At 46.2% G+C, this 20,408-nt stretch overlaps 1 protein-coding gene across 1 annotated transcript; it reads right to left on the reverse strand.

Annotated features, from left to right (window-relative positions):
- Positions 1 to 14,446: 14,446 nt before the first annotated feature.
- On the reverse strand, positions 14,447 to 16,910 carry LOC136516633 (small ribosomal subunit protein eS4). Its single transcript, XM_066510085.1, has 5 exons — positions 16,774 to 16,910; positions 15,884 to 15,961; positions 15,615 to 15,795; positions 15,437 to 15,534; positions 14,447 to 15,099 (listed from the first exon to the last, which is right to left on the reverse strand). The coding sequence occupies exons 1-5, from the start codon at positions 16,774 to 16,776 to the stop codon at positions 14,665 to 14,667; spliced, it is 795 nt and encodes a 264-aa protein (XP_066366182.1). The 5' UTR covers positions 16,777 to 16,910; the 3' UTR covers positions 14,447 to 14,664.
- Between the last annotated feature and the right edge of the window lie 3,498 nt (positions 16,911 to 20,408).

Genomic DNA, 20,408 nt, shown 5'->3' on the forward strand with positions numbered 1-20,408 from the left:
TGACCTCGTACAACGCACAGCTATAAAAGACTTTAAAAGCAAATAAGAATAGTTTATCCTAGAGTCTGCGGAAAACAAAGGAGTAGGAGTAGTTTACTTCACACAGCGAATTGAATGGGCCGCGTTTGTCGGCGGGCCTCAAATGCACTACGCATACGTGCGTGCAGGTCACACGGGAGACGAGACAAGAGCAGATCGCAGTACACTCTCTGGTCCCTGGTCCTGCACTCCTGCTGGCTGCTGATCCACGCACGCTGCCGGCAGCCGGGGCCGTCTGGTTGTGACGAGTAACGACGCCTCGTAGATAAGACAGCCGACCAATAAGGTCCTGTTTAGTCCTGTTTAGTTCCCTCCTAAAATACCAAATTTTTTAAGATTCTTCATCACATCGAATCTTTGACGCATGCATGAAACATTAAATATAAATAAAAAATAAAATTAATTACACAGTTTAGACGAAATTCACGAGACGAATCTTTTAAGCTTAATTAAACTATGATTAGACACTAATTGTCAAATAACAACGAAAACGCTACAGCGACGTTTTGCCAAAAATTTCGGCAACCAAACGCAGCCTAAGTGGGCACCGGCAACGGCATGCTGTACAGTGCTGCTAGGGGACAATGACAAAGCGATTTCCAAACTACTTGACCCTTGCATCAAACTAGTGTCAGGGCATGTTTAGGTGTCCGGTATTTAGACTAAAACCCTTGTAAATTTTATGTCCTAAAATTTTTTCAACCCAAACTAAAGTTAGTTGTTTGGATGGTCGGTGAGACTAATAAGTAATAATATTGCATCCGGTTTGGACCAAAACCAGCGGATAAAAATAATCATCTCTTGAGCTCCGGAGAAAAAGACGACAACTATCGGGGCCTTCTCCCATCCGCTCGCTTGGAAGACTGCCGTGGGGGCACCGAGCTCTCCATTTCCGCCTCTGATCTCTCTCTCTTTCTCATATGGAGACGCAGCGGCAAACCTCTCTGACTTTCTTCAGCGGGCTCCGGGTCTGGGAGCTCGGCGGCGCCAATGGCTCCTCCCGAGGAACGGCGAGGCTCGTGCCTCCCCGAGCTCTCCTCCGACCTAGGCGCCCGTAGTGGCATGCATGGGCGGCGGCAGGGGTATGCCCCTGTATGCCTTGGCATACCCATGATTTGGAAGAAAAAAATAATATGTATAATATACACTAATACACAGGTTTATACGTGTCTTGGAAGAGTCACTCGAAGGCCTAATACAACAAAAGTTTCTGGCAGTCCACGAACGAAGCCCCGGAATACATCTCCGTGACTCCGTCGCTCGGTCGCCCTTGCCCAGCGCCCCTGCTCGCATGCGGCTTCACGGCCCGTTGCTGCCTGTCGTGTGCCTGACTGGCTGACGATTCATCTGCCGCCGCGCCCCACAAGCCGAAGCATTACACTCGATGATTCATCTGCCGCAATATCGCAAGAACTGAGCGTCGACCCCGTCTACCGAGTGTCCTCTTCCTGCCTAGTGTCTTCCGATCTTGGCCTGCTTGTGACTCTGAATATGTGCATGGTGTTGTAACACGGCCTCCGAGAGTGGCGGAGACCTACGCGGCCAGCAGTTCGCAAAGACGTCTCCGACCAACTACCTAAGCAAAGGCTCAGCTACCACGCCTCTAGACCCAGAAAGATGACGGTTTCTCAGACTGCTTGTAGGACGCTGCTGGTGACCCTGGCGCAGCCTCCGCCCGGTTAGCTCGTAGGCGTCTCCGGGCGGAGGGGGCGGAGGCCGCCCCGCTGCAAGGCTAATCAAGTGTCAACGTTACCTACGTGTTTGTGCAGGTAACCAGAGGAAGGCGCTCGTGGACGGCGCGGGCGCGGCGGTTCGGCCTCCGCTCATAGGGGCAGAGACCCAAGCAGGAGGACAACAATACTGGGCGTCGGGGGTCTGCGGCCTTGGCGTCCCAGGGGCGGAGACCGACGGCGGAGGTCCAAAGGCCCATCGCCGAATCCTGAGGCCTGATGGGCCGGCTGATCGCGTAGGCCCAGTACCTGAGGGCGGCATGACAAGATTACCCCCGAGAGGAAAGGCGAGTAGTGAAATATTCTGAGAATGTACTGTAGCAGTTGAAGGGTACTATTGTAAACTCTGTAAAAGTGGTAGTTGAGCCCTATAAATAGGGAACACTTGTAACAGTACCGGGAGGTTGGTGAATGTATTAATGAAACCACAGCATTACGCGTCATTCCCTTACACGCCACTTGTCGTGCCTGTTTTCCGAGCCTTCGCCTGAGGGCAGCGCCTGGTGGGCGGAGGCCTCTACCTCCTCCACATTGTCTGAGACCGCAAGTCTCAACACCTGGACTGGCTGGAACAGGTAAGTTAATTAGACCTATAGAGTCCTGGTGTGCTAGCAAATTCTTAATTTAATAATTTACTAATGTTGTTGTCGGCTAATTTGATTTTTTTGTGTTTTCTTTTGTTCTGATTAGAGTGAAGGGCCGAAGAGATTAGACATTTAGGCATGGGAGTTGACTTAATACATATATACACTCTATGAATTTATTTAAATTAATTCAATCCACATCATGTCTACTAGAAATAGAAAATATGATTCTTGAGGTTAGTAATATTTTTACTGTATTTCTACATATGGTACAAAAGAATACATATTAAAGTTATAAATTTAAGTGAAAGTATGTGTATAATACATATTAAAGTTATATATTTCACTGAAGCTATGATTTAATTTTATTAGCCATATAACTTGTATAAACTTTAGGGCCCCGATTTATCGTCGCTCCAGCCCCAAATTTCTCGAGACGGCCCCGAGCACGTAGCACCTCCCCTACTCCGGCGACCGGCACCGCCGGGCAGCACCTCGCCACGTCCCCCACTTCGGCCGACTCGCCCCTGCACCACCCCCCCCCCCCCCCCCCCTCGCCGGCTCGACCGGTTGCCCTCTATGGGCTACGGCCCTTGCCCTTTTCCCTGCTGCGGCTGCTTTAAAATTTTATACATGTGGCATACCCAGCCATAAATTCCTGGCTCCGCCCCTGGTGGCATGGTCATAGCTGTTGAGCACTCCGGCGACCCTGCCATCTCCTTTGCCCACGTTCGTACCCTAGGATCCATTCTTTGTCTCACGTGCTTTGCAGAGTCAAATTTTCTTGCTAGTTGTGATTTGCGAATACCAATCGTTTGATGAAATGCGTCATCCGTCCTGATGCACAGACCACGATCGCCGACGAAGACAGATACGCTGGCCTTCGATCCACCGTCTAGCTGAAGCTGAGCTGTATATGGTGAGGTGGCCGACAGCCCCAAGCTACTACTGCTCGAGCTTTGCCGCGGACAATTCTTTTCATCGCCGATAGCCTGCGTGTGGAGGCGAGGGCAATGGCTTCAGCATCACTCGCCGCAAGGTGGGCGGCGGCTCAGGTGGCCCTCGCGGCAAGGCGAGCGACAGGTCCGACGGTGTGCTGTGAGTCGGGCAGCCCGAGGCCCTCACGGCAAGGTGAGCAGCAGCTCCGACATCCTGAGCGGCGCAGAGAGCAGCAGCTCCTGTCGAAGACTGCACAGACCTGTCATGGCGGCTCCATGATGATTACCCAAACAAATATTTAACATACCGAAGATATTAAAGCTATATTCTAGTGCACAAGATATTACACCTGAAAATGAATTACTGGTGAATAAAATTACAAAGCTGCCAAACAGGGCCTTACAGTTACAGTGATCAAGTAGGAACGAGAGTGAAGCATGGAGTATTAGAGCCTCTTGTTCACTGTTCATATACATAGGCTGAATGAAGCATGGAGTATTTAGAGCCTAGACTATCTCCAGGAACATCGTCTAAGATCCATTTCAAGTTTAAGTAACGCTACAGGCAAAAGGTTCAATACTTATTTTTAATCTTCTTCAACAACATAACTCAAAAAATATTCTTTCTACAAATGAGTCTTCATGAGAGAGGACAAAATTTATTTTGGGTTCAGGTACCCGTATGGGTCACCTACTCTGACACGTGACAGCGCTGACCCAGTGACCCTCCGATGCTTAGCGGTGCATCACATTGGACTGACGTGATAACCAACTACACCACGAAACCTTACGTTATAGCTGGCTTACGTATGTTATTTAAAGCATTTATTAATATGTTTATCATTATTTATATAAACAAAATCATGCACGCATTAGCCGGCAAAACGCCGTTCCCGCGCCCCCGCCCTCCTGTTCCTCCTCCACATCCGAGACCCCGTCACGCGACGCGAGGACGCCCAGAAACAGCGCCGTTCGTCGGTCCGCACGGCTGCCCGTCGGCGTGGTTCGCACGCGGCACGGCAGGCGTCGGCAGCCCTGGGCCGGGCTCTGCCCCGCTCGAAACGGCCCTTGCCTCGCTTCCGGTTACAGAAGCTTCTCGAAATCGAATCTTGGTGCACGCTTTCTCTCTTCAGCTCCATCTTTCCAGCTCGACCGCGAGCCTGCGTCTTGGACCCACTCGCGTCGCACTGCCATCGAGCCGCGCCGTTCCGCCGGGGCAAAAAAAAAAAAGATTTTTCTAGATATATTAATCATATCAAATCATATTTTTTATAGAATTAAATAAAGATAATTTTTATATGAAAATTATAGATCTCGGCGAGACCTACGACTTTTTAGTTTTAAGTTTTTTCATTTAAAGTCATTAAAATGCTCAAAAAAAAATGACAGCTTTCCTCCCGGCTAGGTGGATTCTTCTACCACTCCATCTATAGATCTGCCTCCTCTCTTCACGGTGGCTGAGTGATGGGAAGCAAGGACTCTACTTCTGATATCTCCGAGGGTGGAGGTGCTAGCGGCACTACAATATCGGTTCTTCGTCTTTCCGGATGGACAGGGATTCCCTCCAAGATCAAGGGATCCTGCCCTTCAGCGGCTAGCGTCATACGCTTGGCCCTGGTGATAAGGTAGACTTCTCCCAACTGATGGCCATGCCGATCTTCGGCCTCTTTTAGGGCTTTCAACATGGCAGTCTCACGGCTCTCTATGGCTGCCACACTGGCATACGCTTCAGCGAGCTGCACATAGAGCATCCTAGAGAAGATCTTGGCTTCCTCGGCTCGCCAGAGGCACTTCCTTAGCTCCGAGGTTTGCTGGTCATACTACTCATCCAGAGCAAGCAGGTACATGGTCAAGTGCACCATGGTTGGACTGTCTTCTTACGCATCCCGCCCTTGCAAAGCCTCCATACGAGCCCTCCATACCTATCGATTCTTTTCCAAAGGTGGAAAGAACCTTATGAGGGTATGAGCAATGGGCTCTTCATAGATCTGACAAAGGTGCCACAAGGCTTTGTGGACCACAACTTGGTAGGTGTTGACGAAGCAAAACCCAGTTGCGGTCACATTACTGGCTTCAGTGATGTCAGGGAACTCCTCACTCTTCCCAATATAGATGGTAACTTCACACCGCTCAGTGCCATGCTTTTTATACTCACGGCCCTAATACTTGGGACGATCCTTGACCCTAGGTTTTTGCAGGGTGGCATATAGGATTTTGGGTAAAGCCTCAGTGTTCAGGCTGTAACTACTAACCTAGGCTCCTGCCATCCCTGTTGGGTGGTTGCAAGGAAGGACTGAGTGAAAAGCTGGCTCAAAAGGAAGGCTAAGTGAGCTAGAGTGCACCGAGTGGTGGTACCAATGGCTAGACCAGGCCTCTTTTGTAATGGTAGAGCGGTCAGTGGTCCTGGTGCAGTCCACCATTAGGTTCCTGCACAGGGCCACTACAAATGAACCGGCCAAATTTTTCCGCGCGTTCGAGGCGAGCGATACCCGAGGCCATAAAGGACTAGTACGGTTGTAGAGCAAAGGTCCAGCATGAGCACAGAAGGATTACAGAAAGGTGTGGCTCATGGCAGGCGTGAACCACAAACGAACGTGAAGCACGGAGCCACAGTACAGCAGTAATTCTCAAATAAGGACCGGTCAGTCATGCATAATACGACACGTGTGATTCCTACAGAAGACACACCCACTACTAGTACTACACGACAACCAAGGCAGTACTAACGCGACAGAGTTAAGATCGTATACGGCACGGGAATTAGTCCATCGGAGAAAACTAGTTGTACCTATTCTGAATTCTTAACTATAGTAATAGGGCTATTTATATACTTCATATGCAAATGCCCTAACCTTTGTAAAAATAGGTTATCAAATTTTAATTTAGAAAAGGGTTTTGAAGCTTTATTTCCTCATTTATGCTCTGATACCACCTGTGGCAGAACCACCCGAAACAACACACTTACGGAGGTGCTTGTCTTCCACTAGTCTTGAGTTTTGCACAAAGCACCCCAGAATACCTCGCCTTCGCAACAGCGGGTCCCATACGTGCCTGTGCGTGTCGGCGCGGCCCCGGCCGGCACCGCCCGACCACGCTGGCCTACTGAGGCCCACAATGACGCATCTACTGGACCGACATGGACCTCTGGACCTACGCACAAAAGTAGAAGGCAGTGACACGTTCAACGGTGTACTAATCCCACCTATCCACGTCGACGAAGGATCCACCTGGTGAGTCTATGCCCTATCAGACAGGTCGTGATGGCAGAGAAGGGTCAGAGGCTCACCGCGGTGCGCGCTATGGAGATGGTTGAAGTAGGGGAGGGTCGAGGTGGCTCGGCCACATGCGCCCGAGCACGGCGGCACCGACGCGTCACCACGTCGCCGATGGGTTTCCTGGCCAAATCAACACGAGCATCGGATAGAGGAGGTCAATGTGAGCCTAGAAACGCCACCAATTGAACCCTTACCTCTGGGTTATGGACTTACCCCCAAATCATAGGTCGCGTCGGCGCTCATGACCGGCGGCGGTAAAATGCCAAATTGGTGGCCCACAGTGCAAGAGAAACAAGGCGCTTAGCCAACCTTCTAAGCTATCCACAGGAGCGAGGGATTTCAGTACGAAGCTATAACTTGGAAATGGGAAAAGGGAGAAATGATGGCTGCTCCGCGCACGGTGAGGCGGTGGAGTGGTCTCTACGAGTGAGCCGAGCAGTTATGGTGGGCAGCTCCGGTTGGTGGCAAAGCGAGCATGTGGTACAATTGATGAGATGGGAAGGGTTGTCGCGAAGTGCACGACATGAAGTGGCAAGACCGAGCGGGGTCACTGGTGCCGGCTAGCAGCAGAGCAGAGTAGGGAGGCGTCCGTCGCCACTGTGACCGGGGTCATCGTCGCGGTAGGTGAAACAAATGGCAGGGCGGTCGCCACGTCGGCTGAGCCATGGTAGCCACAGCCCTGCCTCGAACTGGTGCTCGGCACCATGGCCAGCCGCCCGAGCCCGGCAAGCCCACGGGTAGCGACAGGAGCAAGGCTGCGACCCCACCGAGAATGGCATGCAGAGCCAGGAACGCCACGCGGCAACGTCCAGACGCGCGTGCGCCGATGGAGCAGCAATAGCCCGGCCACGCTTGAGCTCGTCGCTAGCCGTGCCGTGTACGCGGTGACCATAAACTCCGACTGAGCGGCTGCCAGCAGTGACTTGCATGATTTTTAAAGTGGACCCAAGGCTGTCGATTAACTCAACTAAAGTCCAACTAATGATGCTAACCCAAGGCCGGTACTACCCACTAGCTAGCGAAGCAAACCTCATGCCCCGAGAGCAACTGGAGAGGGAGATAGAAGCATGCCAAAACGAGCTCGTCGCGCCGGCTCCAGTTCACGAACAAAGAGCCAACGACCTGGTTCACAGCGCGTTCCAACGTAGTTTGGGCAATTTTTGCAAGAGCAGCGTACTACCCAACACCACAACCACTTATACCAAGCTCGAACACTCACTTTGATGCAACCAACGATACCAAAACTTGAAATTAATGTTTAGGCATTTTTGTTAAAATTTAAATGACAAAATCGCATCGTCTTACTACTTTTCCATACTTAGGAAAGTTAAGGATTCAATTCAAACTAACCGTCATTAACACTTTTGTTATAATTTTTAAAAGGCCTAAACCCTATTAACTGCTACCAAGTATTTCATGCGATAGTCTATACCTTATACTAACCCATAGGAGCAAAATATTTAAGCACCATTTAACTATTTTGCTCAATATAATTCGTAAAAAATGATACTTTTAAACATAAGTTCAAGTGTTCTCCGACAACGAAAATGACTCATCTTAATTCCAAGTTTGATTTCTGAGCTCCGAAAATACTAGCTAACAGTATTTATTCTCCAAAATTAATGTTGCATTTTCATCTACATAACTTGCTCGTCAATTTTACTTAAGTACTATGCTCCAGTTACATTTTATTTTTGTTTATAAAAATTGTCTTTCGTGCTAACGATTAAACTACTTATTTAACCTTTCCTTGCTACGATTTCTATTAGCATGTTTACGCATTAAGTAAACTAACTTATAATATTTCTTTTGACTTTTTCTCAATCGCAAAAGTGAGTCATATAATTTTTTGTTTATCATCTCATGTTAATTTTAAATTCTTAAAACCAGCGAACCTGTTTGCTAGTCTCTTTTAGGTCTTAATCCTGGTACTAAGCAAGCTCGTAACACCAGGGGTGTTACAATATGCCCCTACGCACTGTGCCATACCTTTTACTGTTGCGGAGGCTGTCACCTAACCGTGCATCGCCCTCTATATATCACGACACTACACTTTAAAGCTCCTTTGCGACCCAACTGAAAACCAAAATGAAGAACGACGATGCATGGAAGCTCGCAGCACTAGTTTGTCCTATCTCCCTTATAAAAGAGAGAGAGTCGGTTGGGTCGCAGCACTAGTTTCATGGAAAAGAGAGAGAGTCGGTTGGCTCGCAGCACTAGTTTGTCCTATCTCCATTTTCATCAAGCCTATTTCATGGAAAATAGATATGATTTATCTTCATGCCTCTACGCCTCAGGTTCACCCATAGCTCCAAAGTATTATGCCCCATTCGCCAAAGAAAATGTAGCATCTTCTTGGGGCAATTTATCTTCCACAGTTGCTGCCAACATTTACCAGCCTTGCTATTACCCCAAGAGGAGGATGACCCCCTTTCGTTTCCTCGCTTCTCTTAATATCCTCAACACAAACTTTGTAAGCGGATTTATAGTGCCAAGCTAACATATCATCCGTAACTTTATGAACTGGCAAACACATAATTGCATTAGCACCATCTTCCTACAACAGATCATGAACCAGCTGCTCATCCTATGCATAAGCCTGTGGCCGGGTCAATCAACTATGACACCCGCGACAAGAGGCTGCCTACCCTTGGCATGAACGGTCTTCGAAGATGGTCCCGTGGCAACCAAGGATCTTCCCAAATCTTAATACCCGATCCATCCCCAACCCTCTAAATAATCCCTTTCCTTAGAAGATCAATGCCAGATAAAAAACTAATCCATGAGTATGGTATGCAACGTCGCGGTTTTGCCTTTAGGACATCACCATCCAGGTAGTACACTAGTACTTAGCTCTAAGCAATTGTGAACAAAGCGAGTTCAAATTCATAGCAAGCCTCCAGCCTTGCTTAGCCAGCATGGCTAGATTGAATACATGTATGTCGCGTGCAGGACACCGCGACACTTCAGGATCTTTGTAACGGTCAAGTGACACGGAACCCCCCATGTGGCAAACCAACGCATATAACATCCAACATCATGCCCGGCTATCAAGGTTATTAAGCTTACGAAAATGCATGATTCACAAAATTTATACAGTTTTAGTTTCTCCCTCTAGGTTCAACTCTTCGATATCTCGCTCAAGCTCTTATCAGAGTCAACTCGTAGCTCATCTTGGATTCGCCCAATCCAAGGTCTACTATGCAGCGGTGAATAGAGCACTACCTCGCATCCACCGGGGCAACAACACCTGCAAAACAACTTAACGTCAGCACCGTGAGTACATTTCGTACTTGTGGGACTTAATTCCAATACATAGATATTTGGTGGATGCAAAGGGTAATATTAGGCATTTGTATAATTGCAAAAGGTACATGGCGTTTCTTAAAGATATGATATGCTATGATCCATTTTAAAGAAGTAACATTAACATGGTACGATATCCAAAAGATCCTTCAGCATTCGTAACAACATCATTGGGTTCCATCATTATGCTACCATGGGTATAGAAAGAAAGAATAACCATAAGAGGTCCATCCCGAGGGACTTCAGGCTTTCAAGACTCTGTAGAGGTGTATAACTGTACCCACACGGAAGAACAGGACTAACCTTCATACATTGTGCACAAGATAAGGGTTGTCTCACGTCTTCCAACCTTTCCCTAATCTAGCCTGAATGTCCGACGAAAGGTTCGACTGGTGCCCGGTCAATGTCTCGGACATTCCCGACCAGCGCCACCCCCTGCCAGTTTCACGGATAAACCGGTCGCAATTAGTTACTTGGCTTGTCGACCCCATCCGTGACATGTGGTCTGTACGAGTGGTTACTCGGACTCACGTATCCCAATAAATGGTCCTTAACATCTCCATGAGCTACATCACTTGAGTTCTCATACTCACAACGACCTACCCCTCGCATGATCAAAGTTACTAAGGTAATGTCTAGGTTTATAACCTTAGGTGAAGTGAATCCTATCTAGATTAGGAAAGTAAGTCAAGTTGTACCCTCATTAGTTTTAGTGATTACTTATCCAAGTGTAGCATCCTACATGCGCGAGTATGAGTTCTCTTCTCATGCTCGACTTCTACCGTTGCTAACCAACTAAGCAATAAGCAATTAAGCATTCCCATTCCTATTGTTTAGATGAGAGGCTTCTAATAGATTAATGAGTGACTCTAAGTGTAGAGTGAACAAGATTACTCCAAATCTACATGGAATGCAAAACTCATAATGAAACATGATAAGTACCAAAAATAGGGTTTATAGTAGTGGGGTGCCTGCCTAGTTTTGTCGCTCGAACGAAGTCGAAGTTGTAGACGACACCTCACACACGTTCCTTATGCTACTCGGCTCCTGAAAGAGAACAAGGATCGAGAGTGAGGATGACCGAGGAAGGCTTAGGTACATGACTTGGCTTAGAGCTTGGGGTAGAGGCTCTATCTATGGCTCTACTATTGTCCTTTTTGGTAAAGGACCCAAACTGGTATGGGTGGCTTCTTGGGTAAGCTTGCTAAACAATCTCACACTCTCTGTGATTGGCGGGCACTCTGTCCTAGGCGACGGATACTCCTTTGTACAGGGTTCTAAGGTGGGTTGTCTCTGGGTTGGTTCTATTTAGGTTGTCGGATACTCCGGTAGATTCAGGACTTAGTCATTCCTAGGGTTCGCTGCTAACATCGGATGGTCCGACCAACTAACGGACGCTCCGGTAGGAACTGGGTTCTCTCGGGTTGCTGGGTTACTATTTTCTATAATTCATCGGACGCTCCGGTATGGCCTCGGTGCCCTCGGGTTCACTGGCTGCTCACTTTATAAACCGATGGGCGCTCCGCGCAATACCACGGACACTCCGTCAATTTGACAGACACTCTATCAATCGGACGATAGAACCTATGCTCTTGGGTGATCTTGGGTTCCAAACTTAGATGTGCTCAGTTGTGGTCTATGCATGTGCAAGATATCCCTAGGATAGTTTAGGTGGCTTACTAGGCTCAAGATAGCTAGGTTATGGGCTTGTTTTACTAAGTGTGGCTATAGGTTAGGATCAAACTTAGAGATACAAGAATTTGAGGACAAACCGTGAGAATAGGATAAAAGCCTTAGCTCTGAGATCTGAGAGCTTCCATAGCGAAAAAAAGGTTGAAGATCCAAGCTTCCTTCACTCACGCTTCTTCATCCAAACTTAGCTTGTTCTTAGGTTTTTTTCCTGCAATACACCAAAGAGATGGATCAAAGGACTATCCATGAAATCATTGGATGATTGAACTAAATAAGAACTCCTTGAGTTTACTTACATACGATGGAACTACCATTAGCAAGAAGTCTTCAATCTTGCATAAAAATCCATGGATTTGATCATTGGTGAAGAATTCAAGAAATGGAGATGGTTCTTCTGGAGCTCACCATGAAGGGGTTGAGGGGTGAGGGGTGTCCATGGGCTGCTGCTAGTGCTTCCCTTCTTCCTCTCCTTCATCTTCTTCAATCCTTTCTCCAATCTCCCCCCTCTAGCTTCTAGGGTTCTTGCTTGTTCTTGAGTGAGTAGAGAGAGAGAGAGAGAGTGAGTGTTGCAAATAGGAGGATGAGTGAGAGTGAGGCTTCAGCTGAGAAATATCCATCGCATTTCGTGCTGACATGTGGGTCCCCCCCACTTAGGTGGCAAACAACTCAATTCCCACTTTTTGTTGCTGCGCTATGCTCTGTCGGATGGTCTAGTAACCTGGCAGACGGTCTGGTAGTCTCTGTCTTTGCTGAATTGACTAAGTCATTGGATGGGTGGTTGTTGGTGACCAATGCATTTCTCTTGAGTGGTTCCTTGGGGACTGAGCTGGTGTCGATGATGTCAATAGAATGGACTCTAATCCAAGTAGAGGTTTTCTTTCACTATGACAGGTGTGTTAACGGATTCTCGGTGCTTCATCTTGTGTAATCATAACATGGATCTCTGTAGGATTTTCAGTAGTTGGCCTCTCTCGACGTCCAAAAATGACTGCCTAGGTTGTAACGGATTTCGGGTCATTACAATGTATGTCTCCAAACCCAATTCCACCCTCACCCTTCAGTTGTGTGAGTTTTCCCCAACTCAACCGGTGCATCTTATGCTCATTGTCCTGTTGGTACCACCAGAACTTGCATATCATCGCGCTTAACTGATCACATAGAGTTTTGGTAAGATCAAAGCATCCCATGGTAAAAGTTGGGATAGCCTATGCCACCGCCTTAATTAGAATTTCCTTTACTACTCACGATGACATTTTTCCTTCCAACCTTGTGTTCGCCACCATACTCTCTCTTTCAGATAGCTGAAGGTGGCCACCTGTGAACTCCCCACCTAGATAGGCAACCCCAAATAGCGATCATTCATAGTTTCTTTCGCTATCTGGAGAATTCCCTTCACTTCATCACGGTCTGACTCCCTTGCATTGGCGCTAAAGAGCATAGTAGACTTGTCTTTATTAATTGTTTGGTCCGACACCCGTTCATACAACTCTAGGACTCTTTGGAGCTGCGTTGCATTCTCCCGGTTTGCCTTAATCAACACCAATGAATCATCCGCAAAAAGGAGATGGGAAACACTTGGAGCTTAGTGACAAATTCTCACACCCTTCAAAGAACCATTTTGCTCAGCTTCATGTAACAAAGCACTAAACCCTTCTGCACATAGTAGGAAAAGATAGGGGGATAGTGGATCCCCTTGCCGTAGCCCCCTCTCCGGAAGGAACCTTCCTGATAGATTTCTGTTAACCTTTACTTTATCGGATACAGATGAAACACACTTCATGATCAGCGCCACCCATTCTTCACAAAATCCCAGCTTCAACATTATTGCTTCCAAAAAGGACCACTCGGTCCCATTATATGCCTTGCTCATATCTAGCTTGATGGCCGCATAGCTTTCAGCACCGTTTTTTCTTATTCTTGAGATAATGGGTCAGCTCATAAGCAATCAAAATATTATCGGAAATAAGTCGCTCCGGTACTGATCCCTACCAACTCTACCTATAGATCTGGAATATTTTGTTACCCATCATTGCCACGAGATATTTGTGGAAACTTGTAACAATAAAATCCAATGAAACTGGTGAAATATCGAGCATGTCTCTAAGATCATTTTGAGATCACCAGTTTGATATTGCAAGATCTGTGAACTTGTAGCTTAATGCATGTTTGTTTTTACATTGGAATGTATCATGACTTGTATCCTGGTACTCACTGCCCTTTGTTTGCTCTATCTATCAAAAGCTTGTGGAGAAGAGGAAGCAGAATGCAAAGGCTGCCTATGAGAGGATGTAAGGTTAATTTTGTTATATTTATTATTTATTTTAAATGTTTACAAGTAAAAACAAAAAAGAAAAGAAAAAAAAAAGGATCCGGAGATGGAACGGGAGTAAGGGAACTGATTCGGAAACAGGAACGGCAATAGGAGTAGGAAAAAAGAGAGGCAGATAAATAAAAAAAAAAGGCCGTTGCCCGTTGGAGACTTTCCATACTTCGATGGTTTGAGGCGACGGCTTGAAGTGGTGGCCGTTCTGCCGATGGTGGTCACTCCATTTCTCATTGCGTTCTCCTCTTCTTCCCATCCCTTACATAAAGAGAGAACTTTTTACTGCATGTTTAATGACAAAATGTACAGTTTTTCATTGTTTGATCACGTCTAAGCATGGGAATTAACAAGTCAGCAAGTTCATGCCGACCTGTGGAATCTTAACAGTAATCATACACATCCTTATCATCTACAGGCTACAGCTCAAGCCTCAAGCAATGCGCGGATAACAGGTGGATTACTCTGTAGTCAATAGTAAAACCGAAGATTTTCAAGAAACAACCGTTCCTGCTTTGAGTGACAGAATTCATAATACCATAGGCAAACACCATGACACAAGTTTCCAATAACCACTATGGCTCAAGCAAACAGGGAAGCAAAACAAGTTGGCTCGTTGTCGACAACACAGTTGAATACGATAGACAGCATTACAGCTAGCTGCAAACATAGTTCACGAATTAACAAGCATCAGGCAAAACTTAAACATGTCTTTGAACATAGTTCTATATCATTGCAGATGAACTAGACATAGCAAAACTCCAAGCACATTCAGAGGACTTATGCGGCAGCAGCCTGGGCAGCGGCATCCCGCTTCCTTTGCTCCTCGATGATGCTCAGCTTGATACCCTTGCCCTTGGGCAGGCTCACCCACGGCTTGTTGCCCTTGCCAATGGTGAACACGTTGCCCATACGGGTGGCAAACAGGTGGCCCTGGGAGTCCTCGACGTGGATGGTCTCAAAGCTGCCCTTATGCTTCTCCCTGTTCTTGATAACACCAACACGCCCAGTGTTCCTTCCGCCAGTCACCATGACGACGTTGCCAACATCGAACTTGATGAAGTCCATAATCTTGTTGGTCTCCAGATCAATCTTGATGGTGTCATTGGCCTTGATGAGCGGGTCAGGGTAGCGGATGGTGCGGCCATCATAGGTGTTCAGGTAGGGGATGCCCTTCTGGCCAAACTGAACAGACCTAACCTTGCAGAGCTTGAACTGCACAGAGATCAAAGAAATAGCAATCAGCATTTGATCCAATAACATACATGAACTATGAAAAGGATTGGGAATTTTTGGCAATATAAATAAATGGATAGATTGACGAGCCACATGTATTAATAATCCTACAAATCGTAGCACAAACATTTTCAAATGCAAGACTTCCATGCATACAGCATAGACCATATAGCAAGGAACATTAAGCACAGATCAAATAAAGGGACTATTACAAACTTCCAATTACACAAAACTGGAAACAGGATCCTCCTAGCGGATAATAAGATCACGCTCAACTAGAACACTGACAAATGTTACATAAGAGAATTGGTCTAACCTTAGCATCCTCATCCCTGATTGGGTGAAGACGGAAGCGGCCCTTGGTGTCATACAGAAGCCTGTAGTTCTCATTGGTCTTAGGGATGGAAATGACATCTGCCAAAAAGGATGTCACAAATCAGTAGCCAAAATAGGCTTATAAGTGTCTTTCAACATTAACAGAGATGTTGGCATACCCATGAACCCAGCAGGGTAGGTCTTGTCAGTCCTGACCTTGCCATCAACAAGTACATGGCGTTGCATCAGGATAGAAATGACCTCACGGTATGTCAGAGCATACTTGAGCCTGTTCCTGATGATGAGGATCAGAGGCAGGCACTCTCTTGACTTGTGAGGACCAGACGATGGCTTGGGAGCCTACAGAAAAAGACCAAATTAAACATCAGACAAATGGAGAACTACAGAACAATGAAGGTGCCAAAGGTAGAAGATTTTGTTTACTTACAAAAGCTCCGCCAAGCTTGTCCAGCATCCAATGCTTGGGCGCATTGAGCCTCTTCAAGTGCTTCTTCAGTCCCCTAGCCTGGATTGCAAAATAATAATGATCAGAAAAGCACAACATATTATAATAAAGTGCTTTCATATGCAACACATCCTGATTTCATTGGTTGTTAAATAAGAACAAGGCTAGAGATTAACTGACTGTTCCATTTCAAACACAGATCAGTGACAATTTTTCAGCAAAAAGTTAAAGATAAACTATCTTCTACTGTTTATTATTTAAAGATGTCACAGATCACAATACACACGTTGCTTGAAAGCCATTCCTAGCAATAATAATTCCATCATTCCTATATACATCCTGAAAGCATCATGTTTACACTCCAGATTAAATTGCCCATGACCACAAACCCTTCAACTAAACTATGTCCTAAGCCTCGTCCCATCCCACACTACTGCACCCAGGAATCTGATACTGCACCTCACAAGTTCAAATACAGATTTGAAAACTGAGGTACAATCAATAGGCTTTCTACTGAGATGAACCCTACACGTGCGTCCTCGATCCGTCATGGCTTGGTCCGGATTTTCGAGGAATGGATCGGTGAGTGGTGATTGGCTGGCGGGATGTACTAAGCACAGCAACTACTCACGAGGCAAAACAAACCGCCAAAATCTAGAGCTAGCCAAATGAGCCAGCAAACCGTGAATCAGCCGCCGCCGCCTCTACGCGCAAAAAGGACCTACAGCGGAGAAGAACCGAGGAGCTAGAGGCACCTGCAGCGGCGGCTCTACGCTGGGGCCAAACAAAGACGGCGCCGCGGCGACCCAGATCTACACGAAAGCGTGCGCGTGCAAAGGAGCGGGGAGGAACAGAGGGGTGGCGGGGCTCACCATGGTTGCAAGCTCGAGGTGGGAAGCCGCTCCTCGGCGCCGCCTGCTGCTCCTCCTCCTCCTTCGCCTTCCGCTCCGCCGCCGCCGCCGGGATAACGAGAGCGAGGACTAAGGTTGGGAGGGTATATATACTTGTTGGGGTAGGGTTTTAGTTTGCGGGATTCACCGATTTGCCCCCCTGGCGGGCCTTTTGGGCCTCGGCTCTGTAGTGCGGTGGCAGCAGGCCTACGTTCTAAATTGGGCCCGACCTTCACTGGCCAGCGACGAGGGTTTTCTTAATAACCCTTCTCTCTCACCTTTGAAAATAGAGATAGGAGCATTATATTTCTTGGGTCTCTGTCAAAAATAACCATGACTTTATAATGGAATGCAGTCTAACATATGAAGTTCGATATGTGATGGCCTATGCCACACAAATTGGATGTACCATAGCAAATTTACCTTACATTTTATATATCGTTAGTTACAGGCATATTTGATGGCTCACATATTTAGTTGATTGGCTTTCAGATGTACTTTTGACTAATTATTCTTTCACTGATATTAGCATACTAATTTAGGAGTATTGCATCTTCTTAGCTTGGAGCAGATGCGAAATGGAGTAGACACATGTATGGCTCTCGGAAAACATGATTTGTTCTTGTAACCTTAGTTCCACTTCTTTAAAGTTAAATGTTGTAGGCCACCATCCTCGTGGACTACATTTTCTGATCCCACCGTTTCTCTGATCATCTCTCACTTGCAAAGTTTGACTAATGAGTTGATGGGCTCTTACTCATCATACTCTAGCTTCACGTAGCAAGAGCCTACTATAAGGGCATGTTTACTTTGCTTCTCGGGGCGAAGTTGATTGGTGCTTTAAGCACTCCCAGGTGTTGATTTCAAGTGCTTATGGGCTTAGATCCTTGCATGAAAATAAAGTTGTTTACTAGAGTTGTAAGGAAACATCCCCAGGTCACTAATACACCACTACTTGTATGCTCCACTGCTCTCTCTACTTGACATTTAAATGAAGGTCATGGTGCTTCTCTTAGCTCTCCTCAATGGCAATATTTGTTGTTGGCAATGTCTCAGAAAAGGATGCCGCATTTTTTTTATGAAACAGGAGGGGTTTGAACCCCTACTGGAATTTTATTAATGAATAAAAACAGTCTTACAAGGAAGAATCAAGAAACAAAGAAGGTAAGGAAAAAAAAAGAATTACACAAATGCTTCTCGCCATAAACCTATTCTTGGGTGAAGAGCAGCCTTTGCCCGAAGCTTAACTAGGGCAAATTCTTTCTTGAAGACTTCTTTGCGGCGCAGAATAAAATGAGGGATGCCTCTGAAGATCATGTCATTACGCATCATCCAAATGGACCAGCACATGGTCACAATAATTTCCATGAAAAAAAGTTGATGAAGCTGCATCTTCAATGATTCAACAATCACACAGGGGTCAGAGGTGCCAGGTATGACTGCAAAAAGAAGTGACCAACAAGCTGTAGCAAAAGGACAATGAAACAGGAGATGATCCATGTCTTCCTCCACATTCAGGTGACAGAGGACACAATCAACCGAAAGTTTTCAAACCGAAAGATGTTACCTTTAGGGATGTCAGTACACACTATCACAAGACATGGAACATGATCTGAAGTTTCCATGGCCAATGTAGACACAACAATGTTTTGATAAATAGAAGTCCAGCTGGTTGAATTAAAAAACCAATCCAAGCGCTCCAGAAGAGGTGGGTGTTGTTTATTTGTCCACGTATACCTTTGACCCTTCAACGATAACTCTACTAAACCAAGAGCACTAATAGCCTCATTGAAAAGTAGCATTTCAGCAAAATCAGCACCAGGCCTATTACGGTCCTCAGGATTACGGTAGAGGTTAAAATCACCCACAAGTAACCATTCAACATTATCAGGCATAGCAATATTACTTAGCCATTGAACAAAAGCCCTCTTGCCAATAGGGGTACATGGTGCATAGACATTAGTTAAAACCCAGGTTGCATTATTTTGGGTGGACGAAAAAAGAACAGAAGTAGCATACTCATTCTGAAAAATGAGCTGACCAGAGAACATTGAGCTCTTCCAAATGATCACAGATCCACCAAAGGCATCATTGGAAGGCAGACATTCAAAACTGTCAAAGGTTGAAGGGTAGAAGAGGCGAAAGAAAGCAAGATCAAAAGAAGAACGCTTAGTTTCCTGAGGGCAGATAATATCACAGAAACTTTCATTGACTCGATCTCTAATCGAGTTCCACTTCTTTTCAGAGTTTATGCCATGAATATTCCAGCTAAGTATTTTCCACTGTCTTACAGCCATAGATAACAAAATAAGATAATAGCAAAAGAAAATGAGCTCAGACAAAACAAAGATGCCCTTCTTCCGATCAGGGCCATCTTCTGGACCCTTGTCTGCCTTCTTGGCTTTCTTCTCTTTGGCCTTGTCAGCATTTCCTTCTAGGCCACCACTCTTGGGCTTCTTTGCCTTGGCCTTTTGAATAGTTCCCTTCTTGTTGGGCTTTTCTCCAAGCTTTTCATCAGTCAATGAATCAACACTGATCTTGTAGAAGGATGTGTCGAGGTCATGAACTATAGAGGTAGATAACAAGGGTGGGTCAGAGTTACAACCCAGGCAATTACGGTCTCTGTAGATTGGAGATTTGAAGCCTCTAGTGATGCCATGAAAATGGTCACTTCATCGCAGATTAGCAACCTCAGAAAGGTGTAGAGACTTACCCCTCTTGGCACGAGGCACGAGGCATTGACTTGCCAGCAGTCAAGGAGGGTAAAGGAGTCTGAAGAAGAGGCGTTGGCTACTCCATAGTCAGCACTGGAGAGGATGGATCCAGCAAATTAAGATCAGAGGAGCCTGTATCCAGGTCATCTTCAAAATCAGTGGAGATAATATCAGAAATTGCATTCAAAGCATTTTCTGAGACAGGACAGGTAATATCAGTAATGATCATCAAAGGCTTAGCATGAGTAAGAGTAAAGGAAAAGGAATTACCAGAGGCAGCAAAGCTGTTGGCAACAGTAGCCCAACCAGTAGACTATAAAAACTCCTTGGCCCAATCAAAGCTCGACTATTTCATCATCAGAAGGGTGAAAAAAATTCATCCATTAGGTGGAAATAGCAACTGTTGGAAGAGTCTGATCCATAGAGTTGAAAAACTTGGCCCACATCCTGATGGTGTCTAGGCTTGGGCCTGAATGTGCTTTGGTCAAATGCATGCTTGGATCAACAACGGGAATAAAGGCCTCCACAAAGCCCAATTGCACATTGTCCATTTGAATTGGTGGATCAATAGGCAGAGGCTCTTTTGGCACCAAAGCATCAAACTCCACCAAATCCTCCACTTGCATGGCCATATGCTAAGCAGCATGTGCAAAATTAAATAAGCCCAGATGGCAATGAAGCTGGTCTAGGAGGCACATGACATTTGCCCAAAATGCTAGGCAGGGCACTATTAAAAGAAAAGTGATGTTGGGCCTCCGATGATCTCGCGCCAAACTGAATGCGAGTGAACATTGATTGACGACCCAAATTATCGCCCTGATTGGGGATCGAATTTGAAAGTTGTGTTTGAAGTACACCCCGCTCGTTTATCGGGATGCTGTTGGCACCGGTCAATGGCAGCGT

This window comes from Miscanthus floridulus, chromosome 17 (assembly GCF_019320115.1).
Source record: "Miscanthus floridulus cultivar M001 chromosome 17, ASM1932011v1, whole genome shotgun sequence".
In the NCBI taxonomy this organism is placed as follows: domain Eukaryota; kingdom Viridiplantae; phylum Streptophyta; class Magnoliopsida; order Poales; family Poaceae; genus Miscanthus; species Miscanthus floridulus.

Coding starts and splice junctions, on each gene's coding strand:
- LOC136516633 (XM_066510085.1), bottom strand. Junction 15,535..15,614: donor CTACCCTGCTGGGTTCATGG/GTATGCCAACAT, acceptor CCTTTTTGGCAG/ATGTCATTTCCATCCCTAAG. Junction 15,100..15,436: donor TCAGGGATGAGGATGCTAAG/GTTAGACCAATT, acceptor ATCTCTGTGCAG/TTCAAGCTCTGCAAGGTTAG.